Below are 19,580 nucleotides of genomic sequence, written 5' to 3'. Positions count from 1 at the left end.
TAGTAACTAAAGTCACTTCATTTGGGTCCTATAATTGAGAATGATGAATAATCTTTACATGAATATGTGAAGTCTAGTTTTGATATTTAATAGGTTAGTCCTTCAAAGTGAAAATCTGTTTAAGCTTTTCACCAACTTTGAAATTATATTGGTATCTATTTTTTGTTAATTTTTATTATTTTTTTGTTTTTTAAAATTTACATCCAAATTAGCATATAATGCAACAGTGATTTCAGGAGTAGATTCCTTAGTGCCCCTTACCCATTTAGCCCGTCCCCCCTCCCACAACCCCTCCAGCAACCCTCTGTTCTCCATATTTACGAGTCTCTTCTGTTTTGTCCCCCTCCCCGCTTCTATATTATTTTTGTTTCCCTCCCCTTATGTTCATCTGTTTTGTCTCTTAAAGTTCTCATATGAGTGAAGTCATATGATATTTGTCTTTCTCTGACTAATTTCGCTTAGCATAATACCCTTCAGTTCCATCCACATAGCTGCAAATGGCAAGATGTCATTCTTTCTGATTGCCGAGTAATACTCCATTGTATATAAATACCACATCTTCTTTTTCCATTCATCCATCGATGGACGTTTGGGCTCTTTCCGTACTTTGGCTATTGTCGCTAGTGCTGCTATAAACATGGGGGTGCATGTGCCCCTTTGGAACAGCACACCTGTGTCCCGTGGATAAATGCCTAGTAGTGCAATTGCTGGGTGGTAGGGTAGTTCTGTTTTTAGTTTTTTGAGGAACCTCCATACTGTTTTCCAGAGTGGCTGCACCAGCTTGCATTCCCGTGTTAATTTTTTTTAATGTTCATTTTTAAGAGAGAGAGAGAGCGAGAGACAGAGTACAAGTGGGGGAGGGACAGAGAGTGAGGGAGACAGAATCTGAAGCAGGCTCCAGGCTCTGAGCTGTCAGCACGGAGCCTGATGCCTGGCTTGAACTCACAAACCATGAGATCATGACCTGAGATGAAGTTGGGCGCTTAACCGACTGAGCCACCCAGGCGCCCCATATATTGGTATATGTTAATGCAGTTTCTTGTTGGGTGACCTGTTACTGAGTTTGCTCATGGTGGATGTGATGGCCCATTGTTGCTTTGGAAGGCCCCAGTTGTATAACCTCCGTGAATTCATAAACTTAAAGAATGATGGGTTGTTGAAGCCAGCAAGAACCTTAGGGATTCATTTGGTCCAGTGGTTTTTAACTGTCTTCCACAGCATCTTAGTGGTTGTCTCTGGGTGGGAGTAGGTAGGGAGAAGAAGACGAGGGGACGTGAGGCAAGTGGTTTTCTGGTTGGGCCTCCAGCCTCTCCCCTTGCCCCAACAGAGCAGCTCTGCTGTGGTCTGTTTTGTTTACCTATTTGGGAAGATAACTTCATTGCTTTCAAAAAAGGTGGGGTGGGGAGTGCTGATAACCACTAGCTTTCTTTAACCCTCTTGTTTCAGAGATGAGCAAATTGATGCCTGGGGAGGTTGAGATGTGTTTTCCAGGGTCTGTTCATACAGGGTAATTTGTCTGGAACCTGTTTCTGCCTGTTCTGGATACTGGACGGATTTGTCCAGGAGACTGCTTCTTTCATGGTCTTCTGATCCCAGCCTATGCTCTCTCTCCTCCATCCAGATTTACCCACACACTGGGCCCAAACACACACCCTCTCCATTCCCCTACCACTTACCCGTAACTTAGTTTGGAGCTTGGTTTCTCCTGAATGTGGCTGGTTCCCATTTTAGCTAGAGACCATCCCTAACCGAGAGGTGGCCGTGAAGATCATATAGCTTCTACGTTAAAATAGACAGGGGAGTTCGTTTACCACCAGTTTTCAAAATGTGCTCTGTAGAGCCCTACAGTTTGTGGGGCCCCTTTGGGACAAGTATGGGTTTAGGAGGTAGGGTCTAGATGCAACTTGGACTCCTCAAATAGTAGCTTCAGCTTTATCTATTGCATGTACTAGGCTACCAGAGAAGATTTCTCTGGAAGGAAGGCTTTCTGCTTTGAAAGGAAGGCAGACGAGAAGGAAGGGAAGCCTTTCACTGTAAGGGTGAGGAAGGTGAAGGACGTTAGCTGGAGAAGCATTGTGGGATGGTGAAAAGTCAGGTGGGCTTGGCTGTCTCAGAGCCTCAATTTCCTCGTCTCTAAACTTCTTTTTCTTTTTTTTAATTTTTTTTCCCAAAGTTTATTTATTTTTGGGACAGAGAGAGACAGAGCATAAACGGGCGAGGGGCAGAGAGAGAGGGAGACACAGAATCGGAAACAGGCTCCAGGCTCCGAGCCGTCAGCCCAGAGCCCGACGCGGGGCTCGAACTCACGGACGCGGGGCTCGAACTCACGGACCGCGAGATCGTGACCTGGCTGAAGTCGGACGCTTAACCGACTGTGCCACCCAGGCACCCCTCTTTTTTTTTTAAAGTAGGCTCCACACCCAGTGTGGGGCTCAAACTCATGACCCTGAGATCGAGAGTCGCATGCTCTACCCACAGAGCCAGCTAGTTGGGATGCTAGTCCCCACATGGTTGTGATGAGGCTCAGGATAAGATAATAATCTAAATGGGTGTGAAAGCACTTTCTAGATTGTAACCGCCTAGATCAGTTTGTTCTCCACTGGGAGTGATTTACCGCTACCTTCTACCCCCTGGGGGCAACGTCTGGAAACTGGTGTGGTTGCCATACCGGGGGATGGGGCAGTCGGGGTGCTGCTGACACCTAGAAGGTGGGGGACAGGGATGCTGCCAAACATCCTGTGATGTGCAGAGCACCAAAGAATTGTACACGGAAAATGGTACATGGAAAAGAATTGAAGTTGAGAAACCTTGCCCCAGGCTTACGTCCCTATGGCTTACTCTCTATGGCTCCCCAGGCACAGCCCTTTCAGACTAACACTCACACAACACGGGTCATATATTCGTACATCTCTAGGCGCGTACTCTTTCAGCAAGTGAAATTGAAGTGAGAAATGAAGGGGAAAAAAAGAAAAGGAATAAACAATCATTAGAGTGACCTTAAACACAGCATAGTACATTGTTATAAGGGCCTTAAAAAAACACCACATGCGTGCATACGAGAAGAGTATGGGGTGTGGGGGATATGAGTCAATGCTAATGAACGACGGGGAGCTGAGTTGCAAAATGGTGTGAGGCATGGCTGGGAGAGCTGACAGATTGCAGCATTTGTTTAAAACTGTCCAGAATTTCCAGAGTTGCTTCAGTTGTGTATCTTCAGGTAGGATTTTATTTTATTTATTTTTTTAAACATTTATTTGCACACACCTGCGAACAAGCAGGGGAAGGGCAGAGTGAGAGAGAGAGAGAGAGAGAGAGAGAGAGAGAGAGAGAATGAGAATCTCAAGCAGGCTCTGAGCTGTGAGCACAGAACCCGACGTGGGGCTTGATCCCACCAGCCACAAGATCATCACGTGAGCTGAAATCAAGAGTCGGACACTTACGTGACTGAGCCACCCAGGTGCCCCTTCAGGTAGAATTTTAAAACTATTGATTAATACATAACAGCATACATGGGAGGAATTGGAATCTATTGTGTTTACGTCAAGTTTCTTTATCCAACTTAAAGCTGCATTAGAATGCTTAGGGTAATTTATAATTATTGTAACACTCTGACATAATTGTTGACAGATTGGTAGACTTACTTTGACACATGTTTACCAGTTAGAACAAGTGTTTCTGATTGTCAGAACCTGCATATGTAAACCACTCAATTTCTGTTTGCTGGATTTTAAATGATTACCCGAAGCAAATGATTTAAGCAACATAATTCACCTTTTACTAGGAAGCTTTCCTGAGAAAGCTGCTACTTTCTTGGCATCATCTCAAATGATTAAATTGAAATCCATTAGTTGTAGGGTTGTTTTTTTTTTTTTTTTTTTTTTTTTTAACCATTTTAGCATAGGCCTAACTGTGACAAACCCTGAACTCACGAGTTTATAAATATCCCACTCTCATTAGAAGCAAAACGGTATGTTACTGCACTGGTCATATATCTCCTTGACATTAGACTATATGCTACCAATCTTAGAAATTCCCAGAAAAGATTGGCTGTGACTGTTGAAAAACCACAACTTACTTTTCTCCTTGTTCCTGCTGCAACTTGAAATTCAGTTTAGCTCATAACTTCTATTTCAGAAGACTTTTTTTTCCTTAGTTTATGAAAACTGAATTCTTGGTTTCTTCATGTATGCAAGTCCAGTGATTTGGGGAGGCTTCCTTGTGGGGCTTTGTAGAATAATGATGCCTTAAGAGTGTGGGCCGCTACTGGAATATAAGGTCAGCTGGGTGCTATTGCCTAGCCTTAGAGTCTTGGGCACCTTATTAGAGCCGGATTTGAATAGCAGAGAAAACGTTGGTTTCCTACAGAGGGCCCTGAAATTCAGGAGAATCCTTCCAACACCTTTTGCAAATGTTCATTTGGGACATTCCCCATTTGCACCAACAATACCTTCATTGCAAAACCGTTGGTATTTTTTTCAAATATTTGAACCCCTCTTCTGTCTCTGTTTGCCTTTGCCCGTGACTGTGTCTTTCCTCAAGGATCTTTTATCCATGAATCGTCACGGAGTGTGGTCACTCCGCTGCTCAGAAGTTCCTGACCCCTGACCAGAGTCCCGCTTTCACCTGCCCTGCTCACCTCGAATATTGTCCCTTTCAGTTCTGCCTCGCAGGGGATGCAGGGAAGGCAGAGGTGGGGCTGTTGAGGAGAGACCAGAGTATGCAAGGTAACATTTTTCAGTCTGGTGGACGGAGGAGAGTCAGCGGTCTGGACTTGTCTCCCCCCCTGGGCTGCTGTGACAGCTCTGTCCTCGTGGTTTTCCCATCTCTGATGGAGGCTTCTTCACCTCTGTCCCCGTTGCCGCCAGAGAGGGCCGTTGTCAACTGCACATCAGATACATTGTTCCTGCTTAATTCCCTCTCTTGCTTCCCTGCTGCTTATGACAGAGGCCGGGGTCCTTAGTGTCGCATGAAAGATTCTGGCTCCATCTACCTCGCACTGGATAATTTGGTAGCAAGATGCTCCTCGCAGCCCTTTTCCCTTGCCCCTTCTCTAGCCCCCACAGTGGCTGGGGTATCTGTGCACCCTGCTTCTGTCACAGTACTTTGCATTTTGAGTTTGTTTTTTTCCTTAAAGACAAAGATGGCTTTATTTTTTTTCAAGTTTATTTATTTTAATGTTTATTTTTGGGAGAGAGAGAGAAAGAGCGTGAGCAGGGAAGGGCAGAGAGAAGGAGACACAGAATCTGAGGCAGGCTCCAGGCTCTGAGCTCTCAGCACAGAGCCCGACGCGGGGCTTGACCCCATGAACCGCGAGATCATGACCTGAGCCGACATCAAGAGTCAGACGCTTGAGCGACTGAGCCACGCAGGCACCCTGCACTTTGAGTTTCTAATTATCAGTTGACTCTAACTCTGGACGATAATCTTGCTGGGTCCAGGGCCTGGCATAGCACCTGGCACACAGTAGGGGCTCAGCTCGTGCATAGTGTTGGCCAGGGTGAATTTGGGAAGGTATTTCGTTTACTTTGGGGAGTCAAAATTATTGTAATAGCTTTGTGTATCTGTGAGGGGGCGATCAAGGACGTGTCCTTGTGAGTCAGGCTGCCTGGTTCAAATCCCAGATGTGTGACCTGGGACAGGCTACTTAACCTTTCTTTGTCTCAGTTTCTTGGTCACTAAGACGGGGCTGATAAAAGAAGTTTGCTGTGAGGATTAGATGAGGTCATTGAACCCCGAAGAGTAAGTGCTTAGTGAATGCCTTTCACTCATGTCGTGTGGTGTTCCTGAAAATGTTGTACGTGTTGCGTTTTTACAGCTCAGATATTTTAGATTAAGGGAATTTGGTATTGGGGCGCCCGGGTGGCTCAGTTGGTTAAATGTCCGACTCCTGATTTTGGCTCAGGTCATGATCTCACGGTTCCTGAGTTTGAGCCCCGCATTGGGTCCTGCGCTGGCAGTGTGGAGCCTGCTTGGGATTCTCTCTCTCTCCCTCTCTCTGCCCCTGCCCTGCTTGTGCTGTCTCTGTCTCTCTCAAAATAACTAAATAAACTTAAAAAGGGGGGGGGGGTGGGATTTGGTATTAAAAGGTTATTTGATGGGGGCACATGGATGGCTCAGTCAGTTAAGCCTCCGAATCTTAGTTTTGGCTCAGGTCATGACCTCATGGTCCTTGGGGTTGAGCCCTGCATTGGGCTCTGCACTGATAGCACAGAGCCTGCTTGGGATATTGTCTCTCCCTCTCTCTGCCCCTTCCCCACACATGCTCCCTTCCTGTCTCTCAACAATAAACATTTAAAAAAAAAAAAAAAAAAAAGGTTACTTGATGAATGTTATAAATAGCACCGGTGTTTTTCTAGTTATCCAGGTAGAAGTTCTCAGCATTTTCTTTGACAGCCTTTCCCCTTTGCAGCCCCCAAACTCCAGATCCGCATACACACACCTCATCGGTTCTTAAGTCCTGTAAAGTCTGCCAGCAAAATGTCTCTTCCTTTCCAAGTGCTCCTGCACACCTTAGTTAGATGAATCTTACTAAAGCACAGCCTCAGTCACATTACGTATCTTAAGAAACTGCCTGCTGAATTAAGAGCTGTCATGTTTTGGTGCCTTCAGAATGTGCCCTATTCCTTCCTAGCCAGTATTCTCATTCATGTTTAACCTGTCTTTGCCTCAAGTCCATATAACCTTATAACTGAAATAGAAGCACTGGGTAACAGTTCCCACTTTGCAAAGAATAAACACTATGTATTGGAGTGATGTACTCCAGAGGTAAATAAACGTATCCCCTGTGTCTTCTGCTTAGTAAATGCTAGTGAGTGTAGATGAAGTAAATGTGTAAGGAAAAGGAGTTAATGGTTCTTGTTGCTCCATGGAATTTTTCCTTTGAGTCAGGAGTTGGTGACGACAAACATAATGGCTATAGCAATGTACGTGTCGGGTGTCCTGAATCCCCGGTTCTTCCATTTCCTTTCCCAAAGAGGAGAATCCAGTTGCTGATACTGATGGGGATGGGCAAGAGGGATTGGGGGTGTTGGGAGGGGAGGGACTCACCAGAAAATTCCCTTTTGAGCAGTTGGGATGAATTTGGATTCATTTTGTCAGCCCTCGGCCCGTTTGGATTCATTTGATCTCTAGCCAGCGCACAAAGGGAAGTACTTCCCGGCTTGAATTGTTGACTCTCTGTCGTTGATTCTAAGTGATTTCAGGTTTTTGTTACCACTCCTGAAAAGTCAGACATCTGTGGTTTCTGTTCTTTCTTGAAGGGCCGAAGAGTAGCACAGTCATAAATTACCTGCCAAGACCCAGAAACACATAGTTATCGTAAGTAGTGATGGGCCAGGTGCCCTGCTCTTCTGCTTACCCAAAGGAAGGGGCCACGTGTGTAGGAAGGAGCCCTGACTTTGGAGTCCGACAGCCTGGGTTTGAACTCTCCTTTTTTAGTTGTGTGTACTTGGGTAAGTCGGTTCCACTGAACTGTTTCCTCTTCTGGACGATGGGACCATAATACACCTTAGAAGGTGCCTCTGTGGGTCAAATGAAATAATATCTAGAAACATGACACAGTGCCTGGCACTCTGTAAGTGTTAGTACCTCCACAGCACCCACCCCCAAAAAGATGTAATGCGTTGCGTTCTTTATTGTGTTTCTTGAAACGTAGTAATTCTGCATTTTTTCCAGTCTCTCTTAAATAGAGCCTTCGGAGCTTTTTCTCATTTTCCTACATGCCCACATGTGAATTTATTGACCAGTTGTATGTCAGGAAAATGTGTGCCAAACCTGTTTCTTCTTCTGTGCCTTCTTGGAAAGTCGTATGACTGTCAGAATTCTGAAGTTGGAGTGTGTGCTACATACACACATTCATTTAAAAGGACGCTTTTAGTGAGTTTGGCTTCTCTGGAAGCAATGGCTTCCACATTTACCTTCCCTATCTTGACTTCTTTCTGCTGACTGGTTCGCTTGTTCTGATCAGAATCCCGGGAATTGAGGTCTACCCGAGAAAGTCCTACAGATGTTCCTTCCAGCCCCTGTCTAATCTGGAGAGCCACAGGGAGGTGGAGGTCTTGTCAGATAGCCACCTTCTTCCTCTGTTTCCCACATACCCTGCAGCGATGTTGACTTTTGAGAAGCTGATTAACACACACTGACTTTACCATCCCTGGGTCTTTGGCCCGGCACACTTTCTTGGTTAATTCACATGACTTGGCATTTACACGTGGACACCTGGGACAGTCCATCTTTGGCTCAAAGCATTAAGTGACACAGTTTGGAGCTGACTTAAAACTATTTATTTATTTATTTATTTATTTCCTCATAAATTGGGTCCTGAGCATCTTTCATAAATCAGGAATGTTTCTTGGAAATGTAATTCTCACTAAACTCAGTCCCAAGGGTGCTTCTCTATAAAAGCACATTCTTGTTTGTTCTGTCATAACAAATGCATTTGATGATTGTAATAGCATTGATAGAAACATGATTGAACAGGAAAGCATGTCCATTATAAACAGATCAGTTTGATATTAATCCAGTTTCAAAGCATAAATACAGCTTTATGAAACACAAGATAGCTCTAGGAAAATCTTTATTATATTTGAAGCAAAATGTTCTAGTTAACAATGAGTCTGAAGGAATCCCCTTTATTTATTTATTTATTATTTATTTATTTGTTATTTATTTATAATGTTTATTTCTTTTTGAGAGAGAGAGAGAGAGAGACAGAGCTCGAGAGGGGAAGGGCCAGAGAGAGAGGGAGACACAGAATCAGAAGCAGGCTCCAGGCTCCAAGCTGTCAGCACAGAGCCCGACACGGGGCTTAAACCCACGAACTGCAAGATCGTGACCTGAGCCGATGTTGGATGCTCAACCAGCTGAGCCACCCAGGCGCCCCAGAATCCCCTATTTTTAGAAAATGTATGTCACGACCTGATATGTTCTATACAAAATTGCTGATGCAATTTTGCACCTCCCACTCAGAGTTGGGAGAAAGGTTGTGACTTTCAGCTGTGACTCACCCACAGTGTGGTCTGTAGTCAAGCCAGTGGACTGTATTTTAATAGAGGATGAACTATTATGTGACACTTTTGACCTGTTTTGAGTTCCATTGGAGAAGTAACAGAACTTACTACCACTTACTGAATTCGAATTCGGTCCCAGACACTGGCAGATACCTTGTATTTTCCTGATACTGCAACTCAGTGAGGTTGTTTTTTCTCGATAGCCGAGTGGGGCGAGGCCAGGCGACGTTAGATAATTGAGCTGACGTCAGAGAGCTAGCTGGGGAGCAGTGGTTGACTCAGGCTCGCCTCGTGATGGCACTGGTCCTCTTGCCACGCCACTTAGCGGGAGACGAAAGCCCTCCTTGTTCTAGAGCCTTTATCTTTTCTTTCAGACATTTAAGAAGAGAGTTGCTTGGCACATGGCTTCTAGGGATCTTAAAAACTCGTGTGCAATTCCTGAAGCTTCTCATATTCACAGACTGCCGGTTGCAATGGTACTGAAGTTTTTGCTCATACATTTTGATAGAAGTTATAGAAATTAAAATGGAGATGCTTTGCAGTTTCGCTTAATTTTTAGGTACAGGTCAAATGTTAGTATTGATAACCATACATTAGGCTGATGAATTTAGGAGCTTCATTCAAAGTGTTAAATGTCAGGCGCCTGGGTGACTCAGTCGGTTGAGCGTCCGACTTCGGCTCAGGTCAGGATCTCGCAGTTTGTGAGTTCGAGTCCCGCGTCGGGCTCTGTGCTGACAGCTCAGAGCCTGGAGCCTGCTTCGGATTCTGTGTCTCCCTCTCTCTGCCCCTTCCCTGCTCATGCTGTGTCTCTCTCTGTCTCTCATAAATGAATAAATGTTAAAAAATTAAAAAAAAAAAAGTTTTAAATGTGAGGCGCCTGGGTGGCTCAGTCCATGAAGCGTCCGACCTTGGCTCAGGTCACAACCTCAGCGTTTGTGGGTTCGAGTTCTGCGTGAGGCTCTGTGCTGACAGCTCAGAGCCTGGAGCCTGCTTCAGATTCATTGATTCTCTCTCTCCCCACCCGCCCATCCCCCGCTCATGCTCTGTTTCTCTTTCTTTCTTTCAAAAATAAACATTTAAAAAAAAGAAAGTGTTAAATGTAAGTCCACTTATCCTGATGAGCACTGAGTAATGTATAGAATTGTTGAATCACTGTATCGTACACCCAAAACTTCTATAACACTGTATATGTATATGTTACACTGTATATGTATATGTTAGCTATACTGGAATTAAAATTAAAAACTTACAAAAGTGAAAAAAAGTCAGAAGAATCAATAAAAATGTTGAATATAAGCCAGAGTGAGATCTTAGTTATCATATGTTAAGTTATTGATAGATAAAATGGGTCCCTGGTCTTTTTTGCCCCCCTGTGATCTTTCATAGAAACGCTTCGTAAGTGAACTTGTGAGAATTTGTTTTTGTGTGACTCCAGACAACGAGCTATTCCTCCTTAACTGCAAAGTCCGTTGGCAATTGCAACTTTTACCGGGTTGATTCCGCAGGAGCAGGCATTGCCTCAGTTTGTTCTGTTTAGGGGCTGATATCCAGAGTACATTTCTATCCCCAGACTGCAGTGAGATTGTGTAGCCTGCTTGTTAATTCTTGCTGATTGTGTTTGCTTCTTAATTATTGGCAGTGAAGTAAAGCTTCATGATACGTGGCATGGTGAGAGCAAAGATTTTTCTAAGTAAAGTTGAAACCAGAAATTGTCTGTATGTCACAGTAATGGCCATCAACGTATATTGATTTTCTCCCCTTTTTGACACAAAATGTGGCTTAAGGCATACGCAGGTGTACTGCGATTGGTTGTTGTTCTTTTAAATTTGTTACCAAATCTGCTTGGGCATAAGATAGGGCGGTATTTTATATGTCATTAGTGGGAGCGAGTTCCTTGTTTCGTTATTAAGATAGTATCAGATGAACTATTCAGGGATTGCTCCTTCCTAAAAATTTGGGTTTATCTACTAGCCGGTTTTATGATGTCCTTTTGGGCACTGAGCATGCATTGAAGTGCAGGGTTAGATTGATTTGGAGTAATTTCTTTTTGAAAGAATTTGTGCCAATTCTTTTTCCTCTCCAAAAGAAATGGTTTCGGAGCACGGGCTCCTTGCCTAATGTCAATTCCATAAGGCTTCTCGTGTGTGTGTGTGTGTGTGTGTGTGTGTGTGTGTGTGTGTTTCCTTGCCCCCCCTCCTTCCCCTCTTAACTGGACTTTGCCATGAAGAAGATGTGTACCTATAATCAGGCATTTCTTTAGGTTTATTTGTCATTCCAGACAGCATTGACCAAACGAACAGGCTTGAGTGGGGGGAAGGCAGTTATATAAACCTTATTCATAGTTAAATATTTGCTTCCAGGGAAGGTGAAAAATGCTTTGTACTTTTTCCTTTGGCTTTTTTCCTCTAAGAGAGCTTGTCGTGCAACAACACAAAAAAGTGGCCAAAGGCGGAGAAAACTCTTCTCTTTTCTATGTTGGTTTGTTTTTATTGTAAGACAAACCTTTCATGTTTTATTGTTACGAACTTTAACGTGGCCTCGAGGTGCCGATCTTTAGTGGAAACAGCTGCAGAGTTGGTGTCCCCCGATCAGGTGGGACTTTCTTTGAAGCAACATGTTGCTTTTAAAAGAAATCCAGCATGTGAGAACTTGAGCCTGTGAAACTCATCAGCGGCTGCACCGTTGCTAATCTCTCAAATAACCGAGATAGCTAAGTTTAAGTAAAACACTGGCATTGAAAAATCAGTTTCTGTGTTATTTGTTTTTTTTTCTGGAGAGAACAGTCTTTTTATTTTGTGTCTTAAAAATATAGAAACGGAGGGAAAAAACCACTCTTGAGAATTGAAGGTGTAGCAGCCCAGTATCAGGCCATAGAGCACCCTCCGTCTTTTGGTCGGTCTGAACTGTGATTTTGATCTCCTGCTTGCAGGTGGGTGCCTTTGCTGGGAGCAGAACTGGGTGACTGGACATATACCTGCACTTAAACGTGTAAAGATTTCCTGTTCTGTATGGGTTGATGTTGAAACATTTCTCATCTCTGATGAGCGATGCTGGTAGCAGTGGGTTACCATCGTTCTTGGTCTACTACTTGGAAAAGTTGAGCATCAGAGAGCTTTCTTTCCTTGGGGAAAAATAGGAGAGACAGGCATGGAGTCAGAGGGACAAGAAAAATGCTGGAATATTTTCCTTTTGGGCTTTTGATTTGTTTGCCAAAAAGTTGCCTTCCAGATGGAGAAGACCGAAAGCTCTGATTGTAAGCCATTATGTTTTTACTGGCCTACCTCCCCATCCCATTGCCCGGTTTGAAATCTGTAAGCCAGTCCAAATCCTTTACCTCATTTTCTAGTACCAATTTACTGTCTTACTCATCATCTTCCAGCTGCAAGGGGGTGAGGCAAGTTGCTTTGAAATTGAACCCTGTGCCATTTTATAAACCAGGCAACAGCATTTTCTTGCCAAGGAGTATCGATCGCGATCGCTCCCGTTCCCTGAAGCTCGTGAAGCTCATCTCCCAGGTAGACTTGTGTCTGTGACATGTGTGACAGGATTAGTCCGGGAATGGATCTGAACAAGCCCTTGTGGCCTTGTGTGGACTTGTCGTTCTGGGCTGTTGCTTTTTGGCTGTATCTTACTTGACTGGCTGTAGACATCTCGACACTCCCAGTTTTCCCTTGGGAGGTAGTGATTGTTTAGGGCTTTAAACCGTAGGGGACTCCAGTGTCAAGGCACGGTGGGTACGGTGGCTTTGGAGTCGGGCAGACTTGGGCCCAGTTCATTACTCTGCCGCTAACCGGTATCCTTGAGCAAGTTATTTCCCGCATCTGAAAAATGGGGCCTAATACCGTGTCAAGTTGATGTTTGGTTTAAAAGAGAATTTAGGGGCAGTGGCGAGAGAATGTTGGGTACGTGTGGGCCATACTAAAATGTTAGTTCCTTTTCCTCAAATGATGTCAACTTTGAACAGGTTAACTATTGTGGTCTGTAAGCTCACTAGTTTTCCACCATTTTATTAAATTATATGGAAATTGGGGTGACATGAGTGATTTTCAGATACTGCATTTTATTTTTAATTTAGAGAGGGAGAGAGAGTGCAAGTAGGGCAGAGGGGGGAGGGAGAGGGAAGGGGAAGAGAGCGGGGGTGGGGGGGGAGAGAGAGAGAGAGAGAGAGAGAGAGAGAGAGAATGAATGAATCCCAAGCAGGCTCCACTCTCAGTGCAGAGCCCTACGCAGGACTCGGTCCCACAACCCTGGGATCATGACCTGAAATCCAAGAGTTGGATGTTCAACCAACTGGCCACCCAGGCACCCTGTAGATACTGCTTCTAATTTATCTTTTAAAATTGTTAGTATTTTTATTTATTTTATTTTTATTAAAAAAAATTTTTTTAATGTTTATTTTTGATAAAGACAGAGCATGAGTGGGAGAGGAGTAGAGAGAGGGGGAGACACAGAATCCAAAGCAGGCTCCAGGCCCCGAGCCGTGAGCACAGAGCCCAACACGGGGCTCAAACCCACAACCCATGAGATCATGACCTGAGCCACCCAGGCGCCCCTGTATTTTTATTTATTTTTTAATGTTTATTTATATTTGTGAGAGAGAACACGAGCAGGGTAGTGGCAGAGAGAGGGAGAGAGAGAATCCCAAGCAGGCTCCGCGCTGTCAGCACAGAGCCAGATGTGGGGCTCCGTCTCATGAACCACGAGATCATGACCTGAGCTGAACCAAGAGTCAGACACTCAACTGGCTGAGCCACCCAGGTGCCCCAAGATACTACTTTTTAAAGTTGAGCACCGAACCTAATGCAGGGTCTGTTGGACAGGGCAAAGTAATGCTTTTTAATTAAAATTCCTATCTGTGTAGGATTTAGTCATGAGAAAGAAAGGGACACCGTGGCCACATATATGTGGCAGGGGAGAATTACCAGAAATCATTCCGAGTAAGTAGCATAAGCAGTTTCTTCAGGCCACTGTCAGCTGGGTGGCTGCTTGGGTGGATGAAAAATTATGTGAAGGAGGTTGCTTGTGCTGAAGTTCTGGGTTTGGAGCAGAGAGGTCAGGCTGGTCGACCGAGGAGTACTCTGAGTGTTTCCACCACAGTAGCCTCAAGTCACGATTAGAGAAGAAGCTTTTGGAGTTCCCACAGCACAAACTGGAAAACCGTGAAGGCAAAGTGAGGAACGGGGGGCTTTTTTGTGGTGCTTAACTATAAAGAGGTTGGTTGGGGGCGCACTTGGACCCTGGAGTAGACACGCCGTCAAGAGCATCAGAATACTTTCGAAAGGTCTGAAAACAATTGGCAAGTCTGAAAAAATTCAAAATCAGAGTTTGGTTCTCTTCCTTGGTGTGTGTAACTTTTCTGATAACGGCAAAATGAGTTTACCTCAAAGTCTGGGATGTGTATCACTGCAGTACAGGAGGTGATTTTTTGCCCCTAAAATGGTACCACATTTTAGGTAAAACATTTCTTTTAAAGGTTCTACATTCATTTTAACATATCTTACGAAAACGATATAGCTAGCATTCAGAGCTATGATTATACCAATGTTATTATTTATTATTGAAGTTCAAGCCATATTTACTTAATTAAATTGTGCACTGATTTTCTTATCTTTTTTTTTTGTAAAGAAAACGATTGGGGCCCCTGGGTGGGTCAGTCAGTTGAGCGTCTGACTTCGGCTCAGATCATGATCTCGCGGTTTGTGAGTTCGAGCCCCACATCGGGCTCTGTGCTGACAGCTCGGAGCCTGGAGCCTGGAGCCTGCTTCAGATTCTGTGTCTCCCTCTCTGTCTGCCCCTCCTTTGCTCATGCTCTGTCTCTCTCTGTCTCAAAAATAAATAAAAACATTTAAAAAATTTTTCAAAAAGTTAGAAATGAGAAGATCAGCCCTGTACCAAGTTTTTTTTTTTTTTTTGTACTATGTTTTATAGATGTTCACATTTATGAAAGGTTCATTTTATTTTTGTTACATTACTATTATGAGATTGAACATGTTTTTCCTCCCTCTTTGTAGGTACTGGTTTTGGATTAGGACTGGTTTTCTCACTTACCTTCTTTAAAAGTAAGTGTGACTTTTATTGCCTTTCCAACATAATGTCCTAGTGTGTGCATACACATAGCAGGGACGCTTCTGGAGGGCACATCCACATGGTTGCCAAGCATACACTTACGGGTTTAGGGAGGCCTCTGTCAAATATGCTAGACAAAGAATGTGGACTCAAAAGAGGTCAGAATGGGCTGGGCATCTCTAGACTTTCCCCTGGGCATTGAGTCAGGGTGCCTGATATCTTAAATATGATATCATTTGAAAAGTCTGTACTTTCTGCCAGTGAGTCATTTGGCCAAATCTGCACGCTTAAATATTTCAAATTAATTCTACTTTTTTTCTCAAGGAGGTTGAAAATGAGAGTCCAACTGGTAAGAAAAACAAGTGGGCCAGAAATACACATGCCTTTTAACCAGAAACGCTTTCCCTCTGTGTAAGAACTTCTGACGTTGGGATATTGAACAGAAGCCAGAGGGGTCACTTTGACCCCTTTTCCATGAAGAACTTGAGCGGGGGGATACATTACTAGAGAATCACAATTAATACCTGGTGCTGTGTGCTCGCTTCGGCAGCACATATACTAATACCTGGTGCTGATATAAAAGAATCATTTACAGTCTTGGCTTAAGTAAGCCTCACAACTTCCTGTCCTCAAAATTCAGTTGGTTCAGTTTAAAATTCAAGCACCTTGCTGGAGGGTGGTATTATTTCTGATAAGGTTAAGAAATGAGTTAAAATGAGCAAATGATTAGAACTGATGTTTGTTAACTAACTGGAATTTAAATAAAAGTTTGGGGGGGGGGGGGGGGAAAGAACTGATATAGAAAAGTTAAAATGTTCGACCGTGTCTACTGTTTTCCGTGTTGTACCACTCATGAAGACCTCAAACCTAGCAGCATAGGTACCAGGTAATTATTTGCTAAATTAATAGGTTCACTAAAGGACTCCCTGTCCTGGTTTTTGGCCATTGATTAAACATCGATAGAAGTGAATGGCATGTTGTAGGTATCCGTAGGAGGCATGCTGAATATTTATGGAACCCTAAGCAATGTATTTAAGCCAGACAAAAAACTTTGTCTTCTCTTAATCGTTCTCTGTTGGGATTTTCCTTTCTTCTGCTCACTAGGAAGAATGTGGCCCTTAGCCTTTGGTTCTGGCATGGGATTGGGAATGGCCTACTCCAACTGTCAGCATGATTTCCAGGCTCCATACCTTCTACATGGAAAATACGTCAAAGTACGTACAGAATTGATATTTCTCTTTCTTTTAAAAGACAAAGAGTTTCTCCTGAGTCTCTGAAGAATTCTTTGGAGCACATATACTTAATACACTGTGCGTGTCACCGAGCTCCTGATTGCTCTTTGGCGTCTCGTGGTGTTGACCCCGCTTGGGCGCCTAAAGTCTCTCCTTCCACTGTCCCTCGAGATGCACGTGCACGTTCACACATAGACTCTCTTGCTAGCGAGTGCGGCTGAAGAACCTGCCTGGAAATGTATCGTCACGGTAAAGTGGACTTGTCTTCACTACCTGCCATTGGCGCTCACGTGCGACATCGTGGAGTGCCCCGTCCACGTCTCACACACGCTCGGGCGAAACCCAGCAGCTGGGACTCAGCCACGACTCTGCTTTTTATTGAGGAGGGGAGGTTCTTGACTGTAATAAGTCCCAGTGATTCTGCCAACATCCTGGTCTACAGACATTTTTACTAATGCGGACACGATGAAAAACTGTAACGTGCCTTGAGAGGGAAGAAAGTAGCACATTTCCTAAGGGTCTCGTGTGTCGCGGCCTTCCCGTCGCCTTACCGTGCTTACCGCGGGGTTTAGGGGAAAGGATCTCGGGAGGCCGGGTGCTCAGGGACGCGGGGGTATCTAGTTATGTATCCCCAGGGCCCAGAACGAAGTAGACGCTCAGACAAAAGTGAAACGAAGGAGTGAAGGAGTGACATACACTGTGTAACCCCTTAGACGTGTTCGTGGCCCCAGGCTTCCTAAGGCAGAGTGTCCCGTGGCCTGGATGTGTAGAATCGTCTTCCTGGGTCACCGTGAGCTAGAGTCCGTTGATCTGGGCAGCCTTGGGGGGAGGGGGCGGGGAGAGCCCAGAAGCCCGGACACCCAGGCGTGGGTCCTGGGCCACCACCCGCTTGCTTCCCGTGTGATCTTGAGTTTTTGCCTCTGAGGTTCTGTCTTCCGTCCATAAGAAGAACAGGGTGGTAATTTCTACCCACAGGGTCGCTGTTAGAATTCAGCGTGAACATGTTTGTAAGCCGTGAGGTGCTGTAGGAGCAGGAGCGTTGGTAGGAATAGTTGAGGCCGACCAAGGAAGGGTGAGTGGTTGGCTTAGCCGTTGTTCCACCCTGATAACAGGTAGAGCGGAAAATGTGGTGCAGTGGAGTGTCCCAGTTCTGGTCAAAAGCCGTAGCCGCAAGGGCCACCGAATCCCAGATGACCGTACCCGCCACAGCTCGGTAGCCTCTCTCCTAGAACCTGCCCAGACTGTCAGCTGCCTGCCCGAGCGACCCGTGTGCGCATGCTCACCGAGAGAGTCGGGAGCCCGGGAGGCTGGCTGCCCTGTCGCCTCCCTCCATGGTAGTGAGCCATCTCCGCAAAGCCAGGGTGAGGTAATCAGAGGGACAGCGCAAGGAGAGGCACAGCTGCGTGGCACCGAGGCTGACGACGGGCAGTTTCCACTGCTCCCTGACCCTTGGCTTTCTTGGCACTCGGGCCGGATTTGGGAGAAGAGAACAGAAAGGAACAGGAGAGGAGCTTCAGGGCTTTTAATTGTTTAAAAGACTCTCTTTGTTCCGAACTGAGTTGTCATGGGTAATGGCTCGGGCGTGATTATATGCATATTATACATTTAATGGTGGGGAATTACTGTGGAAAATACTGTTCCGGTTTTACAGCCTTGTGTGGATTGCTCCAGCACGGCCTTGTAACTTTATCTGAACTTGAGTCTGTGCCTCTCTGTGCTGTCATCCTCCTCTCTGAAGACAGGAGCGCGGCGCGGGGCTGTTGCAGGGCAGTCACTCTATGGTGGTTGCCTGTCGGGTGCCTGCGCTGCCTTGTGGGCCCTCCTCGGTGCCCCCGCTTTCCGTGCTTTCTCTAGCCCGCCCTCCCAAGAGATTAGTGGGAGAGGTTTTACTGCCCCTCGCTGCGCAGATGAGAAAACACAGATCTTACCGGGGTTGAGAAACTGGCCAGAGATCCCCTCATTAGTAGGGCTGCTTGATTCCAGAGCCACGCTCTGTCCGCTCACCTGTGACGCACCCTTTGAGGAGTTGTAGGAACGGTTGTCCAGGGACCGACTAGGCAGACCTGTTCTTTCCCTCGCTCCTCCCTCAAAGATTAGGGAGCTGCTCTTAAGAGCCTGGGAGGGGTGTTTATAGTCCTCTTGTGAGACTGTTTTAATTTTTTTTTTAATGTTTGTTTATTTTTGAGAGAGAGAGAGCACGAGCAGGGGAGGGGCAGAGAGAGAGGGAGACACAGATTCCAAGGCAGGCTCCGGGCTCTGAGCCGTCAGCACAGAGCCCGACGCGGGGCTCGAACTCCCGGACCGTGAGATCGTGACCTGAGCCGGAGTCAGACGCTTCACCCGCTGAGTCACCCAAGCGCCCCCTCGTGAGACTGTTTTAAAGCAAGCTGGGTGTTGAGGTCTGGGCCCGTTGGTCCCTTGGGTTAGAGATGGCTGTCAAAATGCTGTGTGCGCACTTCTAATGAGAGCGTCCCTCCTCTGCAGGAGCAGGAGCAGTGACTTCCACCTGAGAACATCCCAGTGGGAGGAAAAGAGAAATCCTGTCTACGCCTCAGGAATACTGAAGTGCCCTGGAGTCCGCTGACATTCTTCTGTAGCAATGTTATCAGTAATGCTTTCAACTCCAGCACTGTTTATGTATTTGAAACCAAGTCTGTTTCTTGTTTTGTATTTTCTCTCTGGAAATTGCGAGGAGGTGGTCTTAAAAGAAATAAATTAAAAATAGGCAGCCCAGTGCATTGCCTGCGTTTCTTTGCCTCTGGTCTTTGAGCAGGAGGAGGACTGTATTTGGACTGCCAGCAGCTGTCGCCTTGGGTCCCAACCTCCCAGCCTTCCTGAAGCCGCAGCCACCCTGCAGCCCGTCGTTCCCCCCACCCCGCCATGCGTAGTTTTCGGAACCACTTCTACCTCGTGTAATGGGTGCACGGAGGTTGCTGCTGGGTTGTTTGCTGACGATGACAGACGTCTGGAGGAGCCTTGCCTTGCAGGAGCAGCTCTTTAAGACCCGTGTGTTGTCCTCACCAGGGGACCCGGCAGGGCACGTCTCAGTGTGCCCAGTGCACGAGGTCAGAGAGCTGGCTGTGTGGAAGGGTGTGGAAGCGGACCGCGTCGGTGGCTCACTCCATCAGCCACAGCTGATTCCCACAGCTTCGTGGAGCTGGACACAGTCTAGGGGCTTCAGCTCTAGGGGCTTTGTCCTGGGGGGCGGGGAGAACTCGTGGCCGGCCCACCTGGCTGGAAGGCCACGTTTGGGGTTGAGTTAACTCCACACAGC

General features: G+C 45.8%; 1 protein-coding gene across 2 annotated transcripts in view; it reads left to right on the top strand.

Annotated features, from left to right (window-relative positions):
• MICOS10 (mitochondrial contact site and cristae organizing system subunit 10) overlaps nt 1–19,039 on the top strand; it is a 34,304-nt gene extending 15,265 nt beyond the window's left edge. The window contains exons 2-4 of one of the 2 annotated variants that reach the window (XM_047872576.1): nt 15,020–15,067; nt 16,179–16,288; nt 18,791–19,039. In XM_047872576.1, coding sequence (XP_047728532.1) covers nt 15,020–15,067; nt 16,179–16,288; nt 18,791–18,805 — 173 coding nt within the window. In that variant the 3' untranslated portion in view covers nt 18,806–19,039. Of the gene's footprint in view, nt 1–15,019; nt 15,068–16,178; nt 16,289–17,334; nt 17,368–18,790 lie in introns of those variants that run through there. The other variant, XM_047872575.1, reaches the window with a different exon arrangement.
• Nucleotides 19,040–19,580: the final 541 nt, after the last annotated feature.

The sequence above is a fragment of the Prionailurus viverrinus genome, chromosome C1, assembly GCF_022837055.1.
Source record: "Prionailurus viverrinus isolate Anna chromosome C1, UM_Priviv_1.0, whole genome shotgun sequence".
NCBI lineage: Eukaryota > Metazoa > Chordata > Mammalia > Carnivora > Felidae > Prionailurus > Prionailurus viverrinus.
The sequence above is the reverse complement of the archived record's forward strand: the minus strand, read 5'-3'. Positions and strand labels throughout refer to the sequence as shown.